Source organism: Lottia gigantea (genome assembly GCF_000327385.1).
Source record: "Lottia gigantea unplaced genomic scaffold LOTGIsca_93, whole genome shotgun sequence".
NCBI classification, from domain to species: Eukaryota; Metazoa; Mollusca; class Gastropoda; family Lottiidae; genus Lottia; species Lottia gigantea.
The window spans coordinates 454,749-475,488 of NW_008711042.1; the positions used below are offsets into that span (position 1 = coordinate 454,749).

Sequence of the window (20,740 nt, forward strand, 5' to 3'; positions counted from 1 at the left end):
GATTTAGACAGTGTGCCAAAAGATAATAAGGACAGTATTCCTCACGGACAGGATAGCAAAGCAAGGACTAAATCTGAAAATGACAAAGATTCAGAAGCAGTTTGTAGCGAAATTAAGCGACGTCCTAAACACACATTTCAAAGACTTGTCGTTCACCCAAGTACAGCTAGTATGGCTAGCATTGAAGAAAATGCAGAAGCGAAATCCAAAACTGACTCCCACAGTGTTCTGAGCACACCCAAATCCTTGACAAAACGAAAGGGTGAAAATCCCAAGCACAAACGATCAGTGAAGATATTAGAATCACCTACTAGTGTTGAGGTGGTTCAGAGTAGCAGTAATACCGGTACTATAAGTGGAATAAAGCATTCTGTGATAGAAAGTGGTTATGGTAGCAGTTCAGTTCCTGAAGTTGACATCACGTTGGATACATCTCTTGCCGATACGTCCATTAAAACCCAACTAGAGGAAGATGACAAAGATGCGAAGAGAGATGAAAATGGCGAAATTAAGAAAGAAGATGAATTTGAAGAGAAGGCAATGGCAACCTCTCCTGACGGCAGATTTCTCAAGTTTGATGTGGAGATCGGAAGAGGGTCGTTCAAGACAGTATTTAAAGGGTTGGACACAGAGACTGGTGTCGCAGTGGCTTGGTGTGAATTACAGGTAAGCTGATGTGTTAACATTATTTCTAGCCCATTTTCCTTCGTCTCAATCATGAGTAATAGTTGCCTAAATGTGTCTAGATATCTGTCAGAATTATAGTTCCAAAATCTTTAGTCCAACTGGTTCAAGTTAAGTCTTAGTTGGAGTCTAGTCATTTTAAAGCTTATGTGAGCTTATTCTTTTTTGTTATATAAGCTACACGTTTTTTTGCATTTAAGTTTTCAATGGTTATTATTTGCCTCAATGTTTGCTTTTTATAAATAGTTAATGAATTAAAATGACGGAATAATAGTTCAAGAAGTCTTTGTGCTAAGTACACATTAAAATAGCTAAATTAATGACAAAAGATAGATTTACCTAATCTAGGCTTTAAATTTCAATGCTTTTAATTTTTATTAAAAACAGTGAATAACGAACTAATTCTTGTTTAGAATTATATATTAATTATCATAAGAGTCTAAGTTTAAGCTAATGTGATAATTTAATTATTTTATAAAGTAGGTCATAGAGAAGATCAATCAAAACTAAATTAAGATCAAGGTTAAAAGTCACAGTTCGTTATATAACCTCTGAGGTTCTGGCCTTATGGGGGACATTTTCACAAGTCTTATACTTTTATAATTCTTAAATGAGCCGTATACTGCATATATTTCTAAGGTTTTATAATCTTATATGGTTCTCTTATTTTCTATTCATTATGCTTGATTTCTATCTAATTTTCTCTGTCTGTTTGTATATTCTTTGAAGTTATTGGCTTTAAATATATAACAGTTACACAAGCTTATATTCCTAGCTAAGTAGCTATATACACCTGGTTTATCTACAATCAAATAAAACATACCAACAGAAGGGACTCAAATTCTTTTGCTAACACTTTTGATAGTATCATTACGACTGTTCCAATTTTTCGAGTACCAGTACAAAGTATAATAGGTATTCATGTCACTATTTTTCTGGAGTTTCAGAGAAACTCTTAAGCTCTGATTAAGCTTGTACAACAAATTTGTGTTGGTTCTAATAAGAATATAAGGTTATTTTTTTATTGTCAACCTGCTAAATTGTCTTTTGTTGGCTGCAGGATTCAATGATTCTGTAACAATGTTTTGGTGAATTACACTTGTTTTAGCTCCCTTTAACTTTTCTCTGATTATAATAATGAAAAAAACAATTTATGATATAAATGATTCCGTACTGGTAACAAATTTCGCAAATTACTCTTATGTAAGCTACCTTCAGTTTATATCTGATTATCTGCCCTATATACAATACCTATGTAACCTGACATACACATAGTTTCAGCGAACGTTAACTTGTCATCTACCTAACTACCTACCTAGTTTCAGGATTACAGAACATTGAATAATTAATTAAGTGAGGTATTCTAATGAGTATTTGTATGTAACATTTTGTCAAGTTAGCTAATGAGTTATTTAAATATTCTGTTTAATGGATCACAGATCATACTGATTAAAATCAACACAATAAACAAATTCATTTCATTATATCACTTGATATTACTTTCATATTTAAGTGATAAATATAATCGTGCATTTTTCCTCCTAATTCACCGTAAATAAAAGGATATCAATGAAAAATTCAGCTAAGTTTTCAATGACAGGTTGAAGTTAAAAACGATGAAGCAGCGTACTGGAAACTGATGAATTGACGGAACAAATTTAATACATTTATATGATTAGTCAGCACAAAACATATTAATTATTTTTCAATAATACTTAATATTTAACATTATTCCAATTACTTATCGTCAGGGTTAGAACTCTTAAACATTTAGTGCAACAATTTCTATTTCAAATATAGAAAATCTGATCTAGTGCAGCATCTACAGCAAACATTAGGGCTGTCTCATTAAAGGACCAGGATTTATAGTAAAATTTCTGGTATGAAAACCTTACAAGTGATATTGGGCTCAATCTCTTCCAGTAAGCGTATATAAAAAAAATACATTCAAGCAAAATAATACCGTTGACCAAATATCTTACCCAAAGCAAGACAAAATCAGGAGCAATAATAGTATATTAGTGGACTTCTCATACGAGAAATACCATCAGGTGTTTTGAGTAATATTTTCTCTGTAGACTACAACATCTTTCTTTTTATTCAGGATTATTTGAATGATAAAGTTGCATATCTGGGAAAGGTAGCGTAGCAAATACAATCAAAACACAATGCATGACACCATTTATATTTGGTTTATTTAACACGTTCAAAACTAACAATTGCGTTTCTTCAATTAATTTCAGTTGCTTATTATTTGATTTTTTATTGAGTTGTTTATAATTGGTTTTATTTTGATGACTTTGTCCCTAAATTCCTGTAACGAAAAGTCTAATTTTCAAGTAATTTTTTACTAAATGTATGTCAATCAATGTACTAAAAGATTGCCACCCTACCCCCCCCCATCTCAAACAGAAAATACCCAGTAATAATTGTGTCAAAAGATAAGGATTCTCAACAAGAAATGAAGAGGTTTGAAAATATAGAGTAATACTTTTATATCTTAATTTAAAATCTTTGAAAATGAAAGAAAATAAATAAATGTGTTTTGTTTTGATTTAATTTATAACTTACTAGGTTCAAAATGAGGAGTTGATTGTTTTATATGCAATTAATAAACATGTAAGAAAAATTAATGAAAATTAACCTATTCTGGATGTTATTTTGATTTGTTTAGGATAGACCAATATTCTCTTCTGGTGTAAGTAACTCCTGTCTGTGTAGCTGTTTGTTGTCCAATCATTCTCCATTCATTGATCATGTGATTAGGGCAAGAAACGTATCAAGAATCTTTAACATGTGATGGCTGCAATGCATTCATTGTGATTTTCAGAATGTGTTCTATAAGCTAATGTGTCAAGTCTCTGTTCATTTCCATGACTGTTAGCATTATGATGACTTAAATCAACTGCTATGGACATGTAAGCTCATAATTCTAATTTTGCCTGAGAAGGCATTGGGTCATCATACATTAGCATTGCATGTTATAGATTGTTGTTAAAATTCTAGCCCCGTATTCCATTTCAATTCAATCATTTTTATCAGCTGGTCATTTTATGTTGGTGTGGGTTCATACAGAATACTGAAAATCATACTTCTCACATATTAGGATTTAATCTGTCAAGGCACTGGGAAAGGATGTAAAAACTTTTATGGAAACATACAACACACAATAAATTTCTTCAATGTCTATTCCAACAAATTAAAATGCAGTTCTTTAAAAGATTTAATGATGAAAACATCATTCAAGTTGAAAAATCCCTTGACTATAAATGATGAAAGATACTTAATACCATACATTCTATTAATAAAATTTGCTTTGTAAACTCTCTCAAAGAAATGCTAAGAATTCAAAGAGTTTTGTATTTGAGGCAATGGATTGAACAAATCAAACAATCTTATTCATGCGAAAATAGTTAACAATACTCAAAAAATAGCCACATGCAAGTGAGTTGATTTGATTGACTTGTTTAAAAATCATGTGAAATCATGAATTCTCATTATTTCGGTCCCTAATTTGAGGTTTAGCTGCTAAAGTGAATCAGGGTAGAAATATATAAGCTTATTATAGTTTTAGACATGTATATTGAAGAGTCAATGCATCTATATCAGTGCGTTTTCTATTAACCTAGATGTCAACTTTGATGTAATTTTCCCCGAGGAAGAAATTATAATGAAGTGGATTGATTGAAACCAGTGAAAATAAACTAAATTCACATCGCGTATTTCAAGTGTTGGTTTAACACTAATTAATTTTTCCTTCGTTAGCTTAATTAACGAAGTATTCTAAAAGACTTTGACCAAGGTGAACTTGAAATAGGCATAATTTTTGATCAGAAAACTAATTATGATGAATGAATTTGTTTGAAAGATGAACAATTATTAAACTAAAAAATTGATTTACTATGGGCTTAAGATGTATACAAGTTTAACAATATGATCCTTATTAAAAAGGCCATTTGCACAGTTTTGTAAGAAAAATAATTAACATAAATCATCAGTGATTAATTTGACATTTAATGGACTAGGGTACAATTAATATAATTTGATTTATAATAATCATCATGATAATGCATCTGATTTAAAATTTGATTTATTAAATGAAGAACAAAGTGAAATTTATCAATCTAGACTCTGTTATCTTGAATCATGATGTGTAGAGATATAGCGTAGTTATCATCACATGATAGTATATACGATTAATAATTATAATTTTACTCTACTGATATGACTAGTCACTAGACAGTTCCCATTTATACCAAAGTTTGATAACACTGCTCAAAATAAGTTATTGAAATGATCAAAATTTTAATTATATAAGCTTATGGTTTTTAAAAAAAATTAATTAAAGGGACAGATGTACCATTTTTTTTCACCAATCTTACCTTAGTATCAGAAACAGAATATTTTACTTCAGAGATGATGTTAATGAATAGAGAGCATGTACCTGCTTCAAAATACCAAGCATTGTCAAAAAACAATCATGTCTCCCATTCTCCAATTTATCAATTTCTGTTAAAGGCAATAGTTTGCTATTTTCGGGGTTGATTTGGCTTTTCAATAGCCTTCAGAAGTACTAGAACTGCAAACTAGAACTATACCTCAAACTAGAAATATCACAGTTTTCAAATGATTTTATTGACATTTATTTTCATTACACTTTGCTTAGAAGATTAATATAGTGAGTTTTGCTCTAACACACTTTGTTAGTGAACTTTGCATTTATTTCTGATAATCACTGAAGGCAATAACAGAATGTACATGTCTTATAATAATATTTATTGGGTATTTGTATTGTTAGCAGCTGCTTTGAAGATAATAATGAAAAAAAATAACCACATTGTAGAGCAAAATTCCACTCATTTTGAACATGTAATAAGAACCACGCTTAATAGGATCTATTCAGTGGCATTTCTCAGAATAATTTGGTGAGGGTGTCTAGTGGAGGCAGTTCTCTCCTTTTGTTCAATGATAAGAAATTTGAAAGTGGGGAGGGGGGCAGTTTCAATTCAGTGGTAGAAGGGCCACTGACAGTATGTTAAATATTGTTCCTGAAAGCCACCTTTTGTATTCATTAAAGTAAGAATATATCTCAATTGGCCCATTCAGTGTACTAGTAATAGATTAAATTAATTAAAATTTACACTTTGTAATGGGAAAAAGGACAGAATAAGAGCCTAGCTGACACGACATGTGACCATGTTAAATTATTTATAAGGATAAATTCTAACATTTAGAGGACATACAAGAGTCAAAGCTCTCTGTGTACCTGATGTTAGTTTTACCTTCAATTACATAAATCTACTCTAAGATGTCAACTGTCATTACTTTTATGTACCTGGCAGTATTTAAAACTGGGTTGTTTTGATAGAATATTTGAAGTCAAACTAGCTACAATCTTAATACTCTGGTTCTTTTCATTCATTCAATCATTCATTCTTTCATTCATTCATTCATTCATTCCTTCATTTGGTTGGTCGTTCGTTCATTCATTCTATTATTCATTCATTCATTCATTCATTCATTCATTCATTCAATCAATTATATTCATTCTGTTTTTGTCTGTACTCTTTATTGATGGGTATTTTGTGTTTTTTAAGATTAATAGATAATAGCCAGTAGTTTTATTGAGTTTGCTTGCCGTTTTGTCTTACTTATAGCTTCCGACATACAATATATATATAACATCACTGGGCCTTATTCACTGCTCTGCTTACCTAAGCATTAATATACTATACTTAAAACTGAAGAAATGTTGAAAATGCTCACAAACTGTAGGATATTCAGTTCTTTTCACAAACCATACTAAGTGAAATTTTTGACATATATCACACTTTGAGCATGAATGAATGATCAAATTTGAATTTATTGATTTTTTCCTATCACATGTATTGATGATTTTTTTTAAACTTATCAAGTTGTCAGCTTGCTGTCCTGATATAAACTTTTAAAGCATCTGACCCCAACCGTTGGTTTTGAGTGAAATTAATTTGCATGATAGTTCCTAAATTTTAAACAAACATGTTATATAAATACCTATTCAAGGCTGGATATATTATACCAGTCACCAATTTGACACCCCTTAACTTCTTTAGTGAACTCTTCCACATGTGCATACCTTCTATAAATAAATATGAGACTCAGGTCCTGGAAGAGCTTATTTATTTATTGATAGGGATGTTTTTGTTGCCTGTCAAATTATATCCAGCCTTGTTAAGACTAGTTAATCAGGAATTTTCTGTTGAATAAGCTGAAATTTCTTCTGTGATATTTGACCTTTATATTCCAATAATTCTGCTGTAATATCTCCATCTTGACATCCTAAATTAGATGTAGCTAGAACTCAGTTTAATTTAATATCTGAATTTTACTTTCAATTTAGCATCATGTCCACTCAAAATTACCTCCCTTTTGTCTAATTTTAGGATAAGAAATGGAACAAAAGTGAACGTCAGAGGTTTAAAGAAGAAGCTGAAATGTTAAAGGGATTACAGCATCCCAATATCGTGAGATTTTACGATTATTGGGAAGAGGTCAATCAACGAGGGCGAAAGGTCATTATCTTGGTTACTGAATTAATGACATCCGGAACGCTGAAAACGTAAGTCAAATTTGTTCATCAGTGTAACAAGTCTGAAGGAATGACTAAGAGTGATCCTCTGGTCAAATTTAAGAATAGTGAAATCCTGCTTGTTCCTGTCTGTCCATTCTTCTTCTTACTTTTAAAAAAAAAATATATGAAGCACATTGGAACAAAATTGTAGTTAAAGAGAATTCCCTGAAGCAAAAGAAAAGGATTCGGACTTTGTGTCGTGGGTCTCTTTGGTTATCCTGGTAAAATTCATCTAATCGTCCGTCTAATCAAATTGAATTAAATTTATTTCCTCTGTGTATTTATTTCAGATATATCAAGAGGTTTCGTAAAATTAATCTAAAAGTATTAAAGAATTGGTGTAGACAGATATTAAAAGGCCTGTATTTTTTACACACGAGAACACCACAAGTTATACATCGTGATCTAAAATGTGATAATATATTTATAACTGGTACTACTGGTTCTGTTAAAATTGGAGATTTAGGATTGGCTACGTTAAAAAATAAATCTTTTGCTAAGAGTGTAATAGGTGAGTATTGTTTATAAAAGGAATCAAGCATTTTTTCAACGGAAATACTAAACCGAAACATCTGCCTCTATTCTAGCCTCTGATTGATATTTTGACAGTTGTCAGCTGGAGTAGAGTCAGAAGAAAAAGACCTGTTAAATGGGGATTTTCCACACCTCCAAAGATGCATTTTCTCTAGCATAATATTGAATTATCTTTAAGATGATTGTAAATTAGTGTTGGGCATCACCGTAACTTTCATTTTGTTAGCATTATGTGACTCTGTGACCTTAGAACTTTTGACTGAGCACACAGTTTAAATGGCCGATGCTAGATGACATGACAAAAATGGTGTAGGGAGAAAATTATGGTATGACTGAACTACAAAAATATTCATCTTTCCAAATATACCTGGTTTTTGCAAACCTGAGGAATCTAAATAGGTTTAAAACCCAGCACTTGCGGAGATGCAAAATGTCCCCATTTAACAGGGCTTATTATTTCTGTCTCTACACCAGCTGACATCTGTGCAAATAGCTATTAGAGGTTGGAATAGAGACAGATGTTTTTGGTCTACAGAAATACATGACATTTAACTACAACTTTGACTCTATATATGGCAGTAACTTTTGAATTTTCAAAACTTTTCAAACTTTTGATATAGACCATTGGCAATTTTGAGATCTATTTATTTATTATGTTCTGATACATCTTCACTCGCATGTTTTTTGTGTAGTCTAATCATATTCTTAAAAATCTTTCCTTCCACAGCAGAAACAAGCAAAGATCTTTCACTTTAACTTTAAGGTACCCCTGAGTTTATGGCTCCAGAAATGTATGAGGAACATTATGACGAGGCCGTGGATGTTTATGCTTTTGGTATGTGTATGTTGGAGATGGCCACATCAGAATATCCCTATAAAGAATGTACTAACGCTGCCCAGATCTACCGTAAAGTCACTAGTGTAAGTTCCTTGTGATATTTAATTTTATACTTTGCTCATGTATTTGATAATTTGATTAACCCTTTCAACCCTAGTGGCCGGTTAACCGTCCAAACACTAACGCAATATAATGTATACCCGAGTAGCCGGTATACCAACCATTGCTAAGTGATGTACAACGTTAACGTCCTACGCTTTTACTTATATTACTTGGAGTTCAGGGTATATGACGTACACTCAGGGTTCAAAGGGTTAAAATTCAGATTTGGATGATTTGTTAGTGTTATTTAGAAATTTAACTGTGGGTGACTTCACCTATAGTCTTATCCAGAATCAAAAACACATAACGAAAATACTAGATCTGCATCCGCATGGCAACCATATTTCAGAGGTCAGCAAAGCGACCATTACCATGTCATATCATTTAACAAAAACATACACTTTAACTCAAATATCATGTTGTTACTCAGTTTCACGTTGTAAGATCTTCAGACAACTAAGTCATATAACTTGATGTTTTATTTGATTTACACTTAATGCATAAAGGGTAAACAGTCTTGCATGATGATGTCCTAACCCTGCATGCCTGTGCCTGTGCTTTCGTGAAAATTGCTTTAACGTAACTTTTATAATCTTTGAAATAATGCAAAATATTTATTGTAATGGTTATGATTTTCGTGCAATAAAGTCTTGACAGCCAAAAAAGATGATATAAGTGATAAATTCAAGGGTAGATTTGTATAAGATATTTTGACACAATAAATCTTAACCAACTATGTACTTAGTTTTGACGAGTTGCCCTAGGGTATATTCTAGTTTTACTATTTTTATAACCTTGACTATTTTTGATACATTGAAAATGCATCTTCATTCAAAATTGATCAAATTGGCAATATTTACCACTGTTTTTGTAACAATTTTATTAATTGGTTATATTGCCCAGCTATAACTTTAATTGGCAAGACCACCTTTAAGGCTTGGGACATCAAATGGATAGCTTACAAATTGAATAAGGATTGCAAGTGACTAGTCCATACATGTATATCTGAACAAATTTCCAGGGAAAAGATCAGTTAATATCTTTTACATGTATGACAGCTTTTCATGTTAAAGATGCCATATTAGATGAAAAATAAAAAGAGACTATGATGTTGTTTTCAACAAATTTGCCTCATAACATACTGTACTTTACACAAAAAGTTTTTATTTAACAGGTTTATTGACATATTGATCTTTTGTTTCTTTATAACTCTATTTTATGGACTATACTTATGATGTTCTATCCAGTCTGTGTATGTGGTAAATTACCTTTAATATCAATTGAATACATGAAAAGAATATCAAAGAAAGAAAAGAGAAAATATAAAAATAGTCAAACCCGTTTTTGATTGAAAATGAATAATAGGGTGAAAACTTGAGTAAGCTTGAACATGTATAGAAAATCTGACTTTTTGTGAAAGTGATATTTATATATTTATATATGATTTATTTTACACATCTTTCTAAGAATTTAACTCAAACAGGAAATTATATTTTGAGGTAATTTTATTATAATTTTTATTACAAGTTTCTCTTCTAAGGTATTCACTGATAATATTCTCTTATGATTTTGTTATTGGACAAATTGATGATTTGATAATGTAGGCCAATTTTGACAGAATATAGTATATAATTATACACTTGTAAACATAAGATACATAACTTTCATAATAATATTGCCACATATACATAATAATATACAGGAAGTTAATATGTTTCAAGTATTGAAAAAAAGAATTTGACCAAATTATTGGCAGGCCTGCTTCCTTTCTTTTATCAATTTAGTGATCTAAACTTTCTATTTATTTGGATGATCAAATATACCAAATAGGTTTTCTAAACAGCTGGAGATTAAATTTTAAATTTCTCCAGGATTTTATATATAATATCCTGAAATTGAATAGTTTCAGTTTCTATTTTTAGGGATATAATTAGTCAATATTGCCAGGATTTTGTTTTTGACAGTGTGAAATGAAGAAAATTTTGCCATGACAGCAGCATTAACCTCCTACTTTTCCTAGTATATATAACTCTGAAATTAATTAATAAGTCCAATAAACAATATTCTAACAGTATAATATTGTTATGATAATAAAATATATGATAGGGACTGTCAAGTTGGTACATGTCCTCTTTGCACTTAGTACAAAAATAACAATGTTTGAATAATACCTTGTTAGCTATGTCCACATACAGATCTTGTTCCCTTGATGTGCTCAATCAAAAACAATTCCAATAACCAAAAACCTGGCCCAAAACATGAGATGATGTGGAGTAATAATAGTATACTAATGAAATCCTTAAACAAGAAGTACCATCAGGTTTTTTAGAAAGGGAAAGCATGGTCTGCTTCCTGCGCTACACCCACCACTACTATATGGGTCAACATCATGAGTTACAACCAGATCAATTTATGCCTGACCAAAACAAATCAGCCAAAATTAAAAATTTAATTAAGTTTATTATCAGGGTGTCTGATCATGTATAAAAGGGACAGGTTCGATCTATCGTACCTTAGTCTCAGAAAAGGGAATTTTTTGGTTAAGCTAATCAGTTATAGTGTTCATAGCTCACCTTTGTAATTTGAGCCTTAAAATCCATGTGTGTCCAGAATTATCTGTATTTTTTTTTTGTTAAGACTATGCCTTATATATATAAAGGTCATGTAAAGAAAAAAAAAGGTTAAATTCCTAATTTAAGGTATTTTTGAAGAAACAACTGTATGCAATTTTCGTACATTACTTCTGAAGGCTGTAAATACATATATTCAAGACCCAAATCAACACCAAAAAATGGGGAATCTGTTTCTAAAAATATTTATTAGTATAAGAATTGAAAAGTGGTATTAACTAATGTTTATTATTGTTATTACAGGGTGTCAGACCTGAAGCTTGTGATAAAGTTATAGATCCTGAGATACGAGATATAATAGAGGGTTGTATAACACCCAATAGAACTGAAAGGTACTGTCTTTTACTGTTTTTATCTAGATCCACTGTTATAATGACTCATTGCTTATCTTATTAGTGTCAGTCATGCTACACTCCCCAATAGAACTGACAGGTACTCTGTTATGATCCAAATAGGATGTAAAACTCCATTCATTTCATTTCTTATCATGATCCACTGTTGGTTATCTTAAATCTGGGTATTGCCATGTCAAGATAAGCCTACTATACACGTATCTATGTATGTATCTAAGCATATTGTATCATATTTCATGCCATACTGGGTTGTCTGCAGGTGTGGTTTTACCTCATGTCATATTGTTTCGAGATGTGTTGATTCTACAATATATTGTGCCAACACTGAGTTATCCCCAGGCTTTGTAGGTCATATATCCTTCTTCAGTCGTATATTAAGTTTGTGTGACTTTGAGTCAAAAATGTCCAATGATATGTAGAAAAGGAGAGAAAAACTCTACTACTGTATCAATCCAAGGGCCTTGTTATTGAAAACTAAGATAGAGTCTTTATCTACACAAACACAGTAATATACTCATTAGAACATATTTTCATTAGATTAAGTTTTCAATGATGTACTAGAAGATGAGTCACCTGGCTATCTGATTATTGTTATCTGACTCCTCCAGTTATCATATAAATACTTCCAATAGTCTTTAAGTAGCCTATAGTTTCTATCAAAATTGTAAACATTACATCACATTGTGCTGATATAACATTAACATATCTACAGTTAATTAGAACTTATTATATCCAATATCAAACTATCCAAATATACTTCAACAAGTCTCTAGTTTTAACAAAATTCTTAACATTACATCACTTTTGACTGATATAACTTCTTAGTTATCTTGAAGTCTTATAGTTTAAAAGGCTCAAACATTAGCATTAGCCTGTTCAGTAATAACAAAAAAAAAACAATTCTACCTCTCTAGAATGAACATGATATTTAAATTCTCGAACCTGTGTGAGTAAATATTCCTCAGTGAACTTACCTTGTGCCATAAATATACAACTGAATCTCTGTTTAATCTGAAAAAACAAAAGTTATTAGTTTGATTATTCTAAATATTTAGTGATTTTAAATGATTCTTTAGGTCTAGTGAAGTATGAGACACACACTTATATCTGTTTAATATTGCTTCTTATAACTCTGTGTTTTAGTTTGTCCAATATTTTCATCTTCGATTTATCTTTGTATATTAGATAGTCAAACCATTTGTGTTTGTTATACAATGTATCCATATTGTAACTCGATTTTCTATGTATTTTAGATACAGTGTAAAACAGTCATTACAACACGATTTTCAATGTATTTCAGATACAGTGTTAAACAGTTATTACAACACGATTTTCAATGTATTTCAGATACAGTGTTAAACAGTCATTACAACACGATTTTCAATGTATTTCAGATACAGTGTTAAACAGTTATTACAACACGATTTTCAATGTATTTCAGATACAGTGTTAAACAGTCATTACAACACGATTTTCAATGTATTTCAGATACAGTGTTAAACAGTTATTACAACACGATTTTCAATGTATTTCAGATACAGTGTTAAACAGTTATTACAACACGATTTTCAATGTATTTCAGATACAGTGTTAAACAGTTATTACAACACGATTTTCTATGTATTTCAGATACAGTGTTAAACAGTCATTACAACACGATTTTCAATGTATTTCAGATACAGTGTTAAACAGTCATTACAACACGATTTTCAATGTATTTTAGATACAGTGTTAAACAGTCATTACAACACGATTTTCAATGTATTTCAGATACAGTGTTAAACAGTTATTACAACACGATTTTTTCCTAGAAGATACTGGACTCAAGGTGGAGCTAGTAAATAAAGAAGATGAAGGGAATGATGGGAAGGTTATATTGTTACGTTTACGTGTCGTAGATCCTAAAAAACGTAAAGATAAACATAAAGAAAATGAGGCTATACAGTTTGATTTTGATCTAGAGAAGGACATAGCAGAAGATGTTGCACAAGAAATGGTATGTTCAATGATCACACGTATCTGTTTTAAAAGTTTTTTTCAATCTCGAGGGATCTGTGATGGCTCAATGAGTTGGTCGCTTGCTGACTTACTTCTGAAACCAGGGTTTAATCCTGAAATAATACTTTTTACATTACCAGTGATGCAGTGGTTTGAGGGCTGACTTGGTAGAACTAGTTGATCACATGGGACAATAAACTGAGGCCCTCATGCTTGTATGTGACTGTACCCATAATAGGTCCTTCAATAGTTGGAAATCAGTAGGATTAGGTTTATGTCGCTGTCCTGGCAAGCTTTCACTCATTGCTCATTGCATTGCCTTGCCCTTGTCCCTTAGCCCAATCAAGTATAGAAAAGTGGGACATAAAACTCCATTTCATTCATTAGCCAAAATGGGTGCTTAAAATTAGGATTAGGATTCATTTCTGTTTATTTCTATTTGTAGGTAAAATCAGCGTTCCTGTTGGAAGAAGATGGACGTATAGCCAGTAAACAAATTAAAGATAGAATAGCCCAGGTCAAACGAGAACGAGAACGTCGACAGGGCGAAAGTCAAAATAAACAGACTGACGGCAACCAATCAGATTCCTTGTCTTCGTCGAGTCAGTCTCAACTTCTCCCTGGGGGTCAGAACAGTCAACCCTCTCATTATAACTCTAATACATCTTTAAATATCAACACCCAATATACCAAATCATCTACCCCCCCTCAACCCAATACGACAGATTCAACCAGTAATCAACAGTTAAACGTGGCTGGCTCCAGTCAACAGGCACGAGAAGTGACAGTACAAGTTAATGTCAATACTGGACAAATTCTTAGTCAAGTTGATGGTCCTCAGAGTCAACTACAAACTGGTAAGTCATAGAGAACTTGTTCTTTTGACGTGTGAATTTTGATGTTAACAGGCCAGTTTGGATGTCTGCACAGTTCCAAATAACATATAAGTTGTCGTTTTGAGATTTCAGAAGACTTTCAAAAAGGCTGTCTGCCCATAATGGGTATGTGCACTGCCGAATAACGGATAAAATACCATCATATTAGCCAACGATGCAATAGCTCTGACTTAAATATATGAATTTTTCCTTGTGGTTTGACATAAGGAATGCTGTCAAGGTTAAAGATTTTGGAATTAAAATATCACTCAAAGTGCTAAATAAATGATTCAGGGTTTGCACAGCCTTGAAAAACCCTTGAATTCCGTCCGTTGCCTTAATTGACAAATATTAACTATCTTTATTGATTTCACAGTTCAGACGTTAGGTACATGTGTATTCTGTCAGACTAATATCCTTGAAAAGTCTTTGAATTTATGAGGCAAAGTGTTGTATGAACCCTGTGATTTTGATAGCCTATTTCATCTTCATAATGTCAAGTTATTTCGAACATTGTCTTACACCTTGGCTTCATTACACACGGAAGTTTATAGATGCTGCGCTTTGATTGGATTGTAAGGATGTGAATTCAACCAATCACAGTTTGTAATAGCATGATAGTGATTCTGATGGTCCTTTGGAACATTCCAGGAGGAGTAGAAGGTATTCTAGATAGTAATCATCTCAGTGGTTCAATATTGAGTTTACAAACAGCAGGCGGGGTTAATACATCTTTATCAAATATACCACAGTCAATACAAGCTGATATATCAGGTAATTATATACTTTATAATAGGGTTTTTGGGGGTGAGAGGGGGTCAATACAGGCTGATATATCAGGTATTTTACTTATGTTTTAAACAGAGTAGAAAGGGTATTTGGTTGTAGACAGTTGGAAATATGCAAGGGCTATATACAGGGCGAGGTATTGTCATTCAAGGGCATTTATGAATATACAAAAAGGTGAATATCAAGGGCAGTGCTGAGTGCAATGCTGGGTGTGGATCTAATCAGAATGAGGGAATCAAGAATTGAGATGTTAATTTCCAAATTATTTCATTCTAGGAGTAAAAACAGGGGAACAATCGACAGAGAACAAAGAAGCCAATCAACAAAGTGGAGTGCAAACGGGTGTTCTTAATATAGGTCCTGGTGGATCAAATATACCAAATTCACAGGTATGTCTTCTGAAAATATCATAACTTGCAAAGCCTTTCTTGCGAGGCTGGATATGATTTGTCAGGCATCATAATACCCCTTATTTTACTATGAGTTCTTCCAATAATACAGGCACTATTTCAGATTGATAGAAAGTATGCATGTGTGGAAGAGATCATTATAAAGTTAAGGGGTTATCAAAAAGACTACTGGCACTTTATATCCAGTCTGGTCTTGGTATGTTTAGAGGAGCACAAGTCAGTTACAAATCAAACTTTTAGCTCAGTGTGTCAGTTAGATCTGCTGCATCAAATATTAGAAGTTGACTTGCACACATTTAAAGACGGATATCATTCAACCATAATGCATAATGCCCATCATCTTTGTCCCATTGATGTAGGGTCCTTTTTTGAATAATATTAACTTTGCCAAACTGTGTCCAGGATAGAAATATTCCTGTTTTATACTTATATCTTTTCCTCTCATCTTTCAACTTTTCTTCAGTTTCATTTCCTAATGTTGTGATCCATTTCTTTTCATTTCTGGCCCAATCATTTGACATCCCTTATTGCTACCTGTAGTACTTTTTAAAATGGAACACCCAGTTGAGGTGCAATGAACAATGAACATGTGGCTCTGATGTCTATACAGACATCTTATCTAGACATCTTATTTTTACTCATTGACATTAACCTGCAAATCCAGAAAAAGATGGCAACATCCATCCATCATGATTTAATTCTATCCATTTCATAACTATGAAAAATCAGCAGTCCTTTTGATTTGGGGTGAAATCGTCATAATTGATCATTTCTAACTGCATGCCTATAGCTGGTATCTTTCTGAAAGCAGAGGACAGAGAATCAAATCAACTAGTTTACAATGCTCACAGTTTTGCAAAAGCCACATGGCCATCTTTTTTCTAAGTGCCTTCTTCATCTGATGACATATGTAACTTGTGCTGAAACATTATATTAGTAAATAAGCAAGTTATTCTATAATATCTTCCCTTGTGTTCAAGTATAAGAAAGCTGATAAATTTATAACAATAATAATCATTCAAGCAAATATTATCTATTTTTGACTTAAGGGGACAGGTGCGCAGAAACAGGATTTTTTTTACCTTAGCCAATCAGTAAATATCACCATCGATATTTGAGCCTTCATGTGTGTCCACAATTATCTGCGTTTGAATCTTAAATGACTGTAATATGTAGAAATAGTGAGTAAAATTCCTAGTTTTAAAGGAATTATATGATTTTCTTACATTTCTAGAACTAGAACTAGACTATTTACATATATTCAAGGCTAAAATCAACCCCCCAAAATGCTGCACCTCTCCCTTTAAGATAATCACACAGTTTTTATTATTTTGATGCTGTTAATTGCCACTCTTCAAGGCGACATCTCTGAGTGACCCTGCTTTCAGAACAGCCTACCCTGATATACCCCATTTTGATTTTGATATTGAAATAATTTAACGATAACACTTTCACCCTACTAACAGGTTTACCGGTGTTATTCAACTAATTATTCACCAGGTCAAAGGTCATCGACGGGATCACTTCCAACTACGCCTCATTGCCGTAAATCGGCACGACTTTTAGCCAAGGTGTGTCACCTTCAACTCCTAGCTTCTAGAGTGTTGGGTCCAGGTTCAGTTTGATCTTCAATCAAAATACAGGCTCATTCAGTTCTCTTTCATTCCTAAAGTATATCAATAACATTTGGCCTCGTTTGATTAAGATTATATACCACATTTAAAAAAATGAAGAAACAAAATTAATTGCAAGTGTAGATGATGGAAATCAGTCATTATTTAAGTGTTGATTGTGAGAATTCAATCAGAAATTTGTATTGTAACATGTAATTTAGATCTTATGAGCTCTTGGGAAGCGTATCCTGCCATGTTGAGATGTCTGTCAACATATGAAGGTACAAATTATTGCCCTGTCTTCAGAAAATTAATGAAAATGACATGAAATTTTCTACTTGAAATTGACTCAAGAGTCTATAAAGTTCCTGTATTTTGACTGAGATTTAGCATGTTTTTTATAGAGCTGTAGTTATAAGCATGTTTTATTTTCTACTGTTTTTTCTTACCTTCCATGTTCTTTTCCTATTAAGTTTGAATTAGTTTATTGATTGATATTTATGAATATTCCAGTCCCTCGAATTTTTTTATACTTTAACCAAAATTTTAAGCCTGGTGTAAGTCCTATTAATTCAAATGAAAGCCTCTCCCTGCATATTTCATATCATCATACCTTCATATCAATATCATTCTTATAAGGCTGTTTTTATAGTATTACCTCTTGTCCTTGTTTGATATGACTAAACCAAAATATACTCCATGTTACAGTTTGTATTCAATAAGTGCCCACATTATGCCATACCAATTTGTATAATGCCCAAATATCCCTATAATTATTTCTCATTTGATGGAAAAATGAAAGTTTATATTGAATGAAGGGTCATAGTGCTCTAATTATGTTCTTTACCAGATGAAAATCTAAAAGGTAGCCGACATATTGACAAGATTGTACCAAATTATCCGTTAAACAATATGACAAAATCAGGCTGGTATGACTGAATAGTTATCTCAATCTGATTAAGATGCAAACCTGTATGTTTTGTTTGATTTTGACTACACGTGGCATCAATTATCTGACAAATTGTTCTATCATGCCCCACAATCTTAATGAATAAGTTTAGTGGAGTATTGAGTTTTGTCTGTTTGGTAGGGGACTATCTAGAGCACTGTATCCCTCCAATATTTTAATTATTGATCAGTTAAATGGTTATTAAGAACATTTTGGGTTGTTATTTGAGGTATCAGGTATTTAGAGAGCACCCATTCAACACCTTTTAAAGCTTTTTTGAACTACTAACATTTAAGGCTCAGTTAAAGAAGAGGGTTGTTCAGTAGAATGTTTAAATTCACTATCATAAATGGAGACCTTTCCTTTCTACCTTCTTCAAAAATTTATTAGAAACCAAAAGGGGAATTCCATTCAAAAATATAAGATCTACACATGCGATATGCATTAGTCTTACACCAGCTTGTAGCTATTTTTTAGAAATCTTCCGCTGTAAATGGACTTGCATAGATTATAATGCTATAAGACAGTATGTCTGAAATAGTGGATTTGAAAAACGTCAAAATAGTGATTATTCATCCAAATCTTGCTGTTAAAGGAGAAATCTACTCTATGATATGTGAAATTTATGACATTTTGCTGAACGCTTCGTAAATTTGAAATTTGGTTACTGAGTCATTTTGTTGAGATTTTATTTGAAATAAAACTAATACTAACATCACTGGGGACTAGAAACAATTGTCGTAGATATAGATTTCAAAATGTTAAAATTAGAATCCATTTGTTTCTGAAGACTTACACTAATTGATTGAAAATGAACTTGAGTAAAGTGTTTGAATATCCAGCTGTTGGCAATACCATCCAGTTCACAAATTATGTGAACTATGAAATACAGTATGACATCTTATTTGATATCACATGAAAATTCCTTTTGAGGATATCTACTGTACTACTGTCTTATATTGTTCTCAAAAATTAATAAATATTTATACACAAAGACCTAGCCAAGAGTTTAAGACTTGAAACAAATGGATTTTAAATAAACCTGATGTACATCTGTACAGTCTTTGTGAAAACTCTACCTCTATGCTAAAACTCAGCAACGAAAATGAATGCATGTGAGTTTTCAATCGTACAGTTTTCTACAAAGTTGGCACAGATATAAGTCCTTCACCCTCCCTACTGTTTCAGAATATTTAAATTAATCCCTACTGTTTTCCAGGCAAGTAATTTGAGCCATCTTGACATCAACGCAGCCCAACAACTTCAATCTCGCTCTGCAAGTGTCGCAGCCGGTGGAATGCAGAATCCTGTTACTGTGTCTGCGGCGGGCCAGACCAATCCCACTTCCAGCATCACATCTAGTCAGTCTGTTGGGTGTATCAGTGAAGATGCCAGCACTGCCAGAGACAGGTTAGTTGAAATTCCAAGTCAAAAGAATTACGGATTGATAGGTCAATAAATAAAAATTAATTTTGAAAAACCAAGCTTTATCTTCCTTACATAAATAAGATTAAATTTGGAATATTCATGACACAAAATTTGATTGGATTAAGTTTGGAAATATTGTACTCCATGATGTTGCTAGTTTTCCATTACTATAAACAAAATGTCAAATCCTATGATGCTTTCTGACTTAACTAATTTGGGATAATGTAGGAGGAATTGTGGGTGATTTTGAGATAAATGTAGGAGGAATTGTGGGTGATTTTGAGATAATGTAGGAGGAATTGTGGGTGATTTTGAGATAAATGTAGGGGGAATTGTGGGTGATTTTGAGATAAATGTAGGGGGAATTGTGGGTGATTTTGAGATGAATGTAGGAGGAATTGTTGGTGATTTTGAGATAAATGTAGGGGGAATTGTGGGTGATTTTGAGATAAATGTAGGAGGAATTGTGGGTGATTTTGAGATAAATGTAGGGGGAATTGTGGGTGATTTTGAGATAAATGTAGGAGGAATTGTGGGTTATTTTGAGATGAATGTAGGAGGAATTGTTGGTGATTTTGAGATAAATGTAGGAGGAATTGTGGGTGATTTGAGATAAATGTAGGAGGAATTGCGGGTTGATTTTGAGATAAATGTAGGGGAATTGTGGGTAATTTTGAGATAATTGAAGGAGGAATTGTGGGTGATTTTGAGATGAATGTAGGAGGAATTGTTGGTGATTTTGAGATAAATGTAGGAGGAATTGTGGGTGATTTGAGATAAATGTAGGAGGAATTGCGGGTGATTTTGAGATAAATGTAGGGGAATTGTGGGTAATTTTGAGATAATTGAAGGAGGAATTGTGGGTGATTTGAGATAATGTAGGAGGAATTGTGGGTGATTTTGAGATAAATGTAGGAGGAATTGTGG

At 32.4% G+C, this 20,740-nt stretch overlaps 2 protein-coding genes across 2 annotated transcripts; both read left to right on the forward strand.

Annotated features, from left to right (window-relative positions):
- Positions 1-477: 477 nt before the first annotated feature.
- Positions 478-13,672, forward strand: LOTGIDRAFT_52941 (hypothetical protein; the record flags this gene model as incomplete). Its single annotated transcript, XM_009068710.1, has 6 exons — positions 478-666; positions 7,107-7,282; positions 7,585-7,805; positions 8,592-8,749; positions 11,642-11,730; positions 13,522-13,672. Coding segments are annotated over 6 exons (984 nt in total), but the record flags the coding sequence as incomplete, so codon positions are not given.
- A 6,505-nt stretch (positions 13,673-20,177) lies between these two features.
- LOTGIDRAFT_134885 (hypothetical protein) lies at positions 20,178-20,429 on the forward strand (the record flags this gene model as incomplete). Its single annotated transcript, XM_009068734.1, has 1 exon — positions 20,178-20,429. A coding segment is annotated over one exon (252 nt), but the record flags the coding sequence as incomplete, so codon positions are not given.
- Positions 20,430-20,740: the final 311 nt, after the last annotated feature.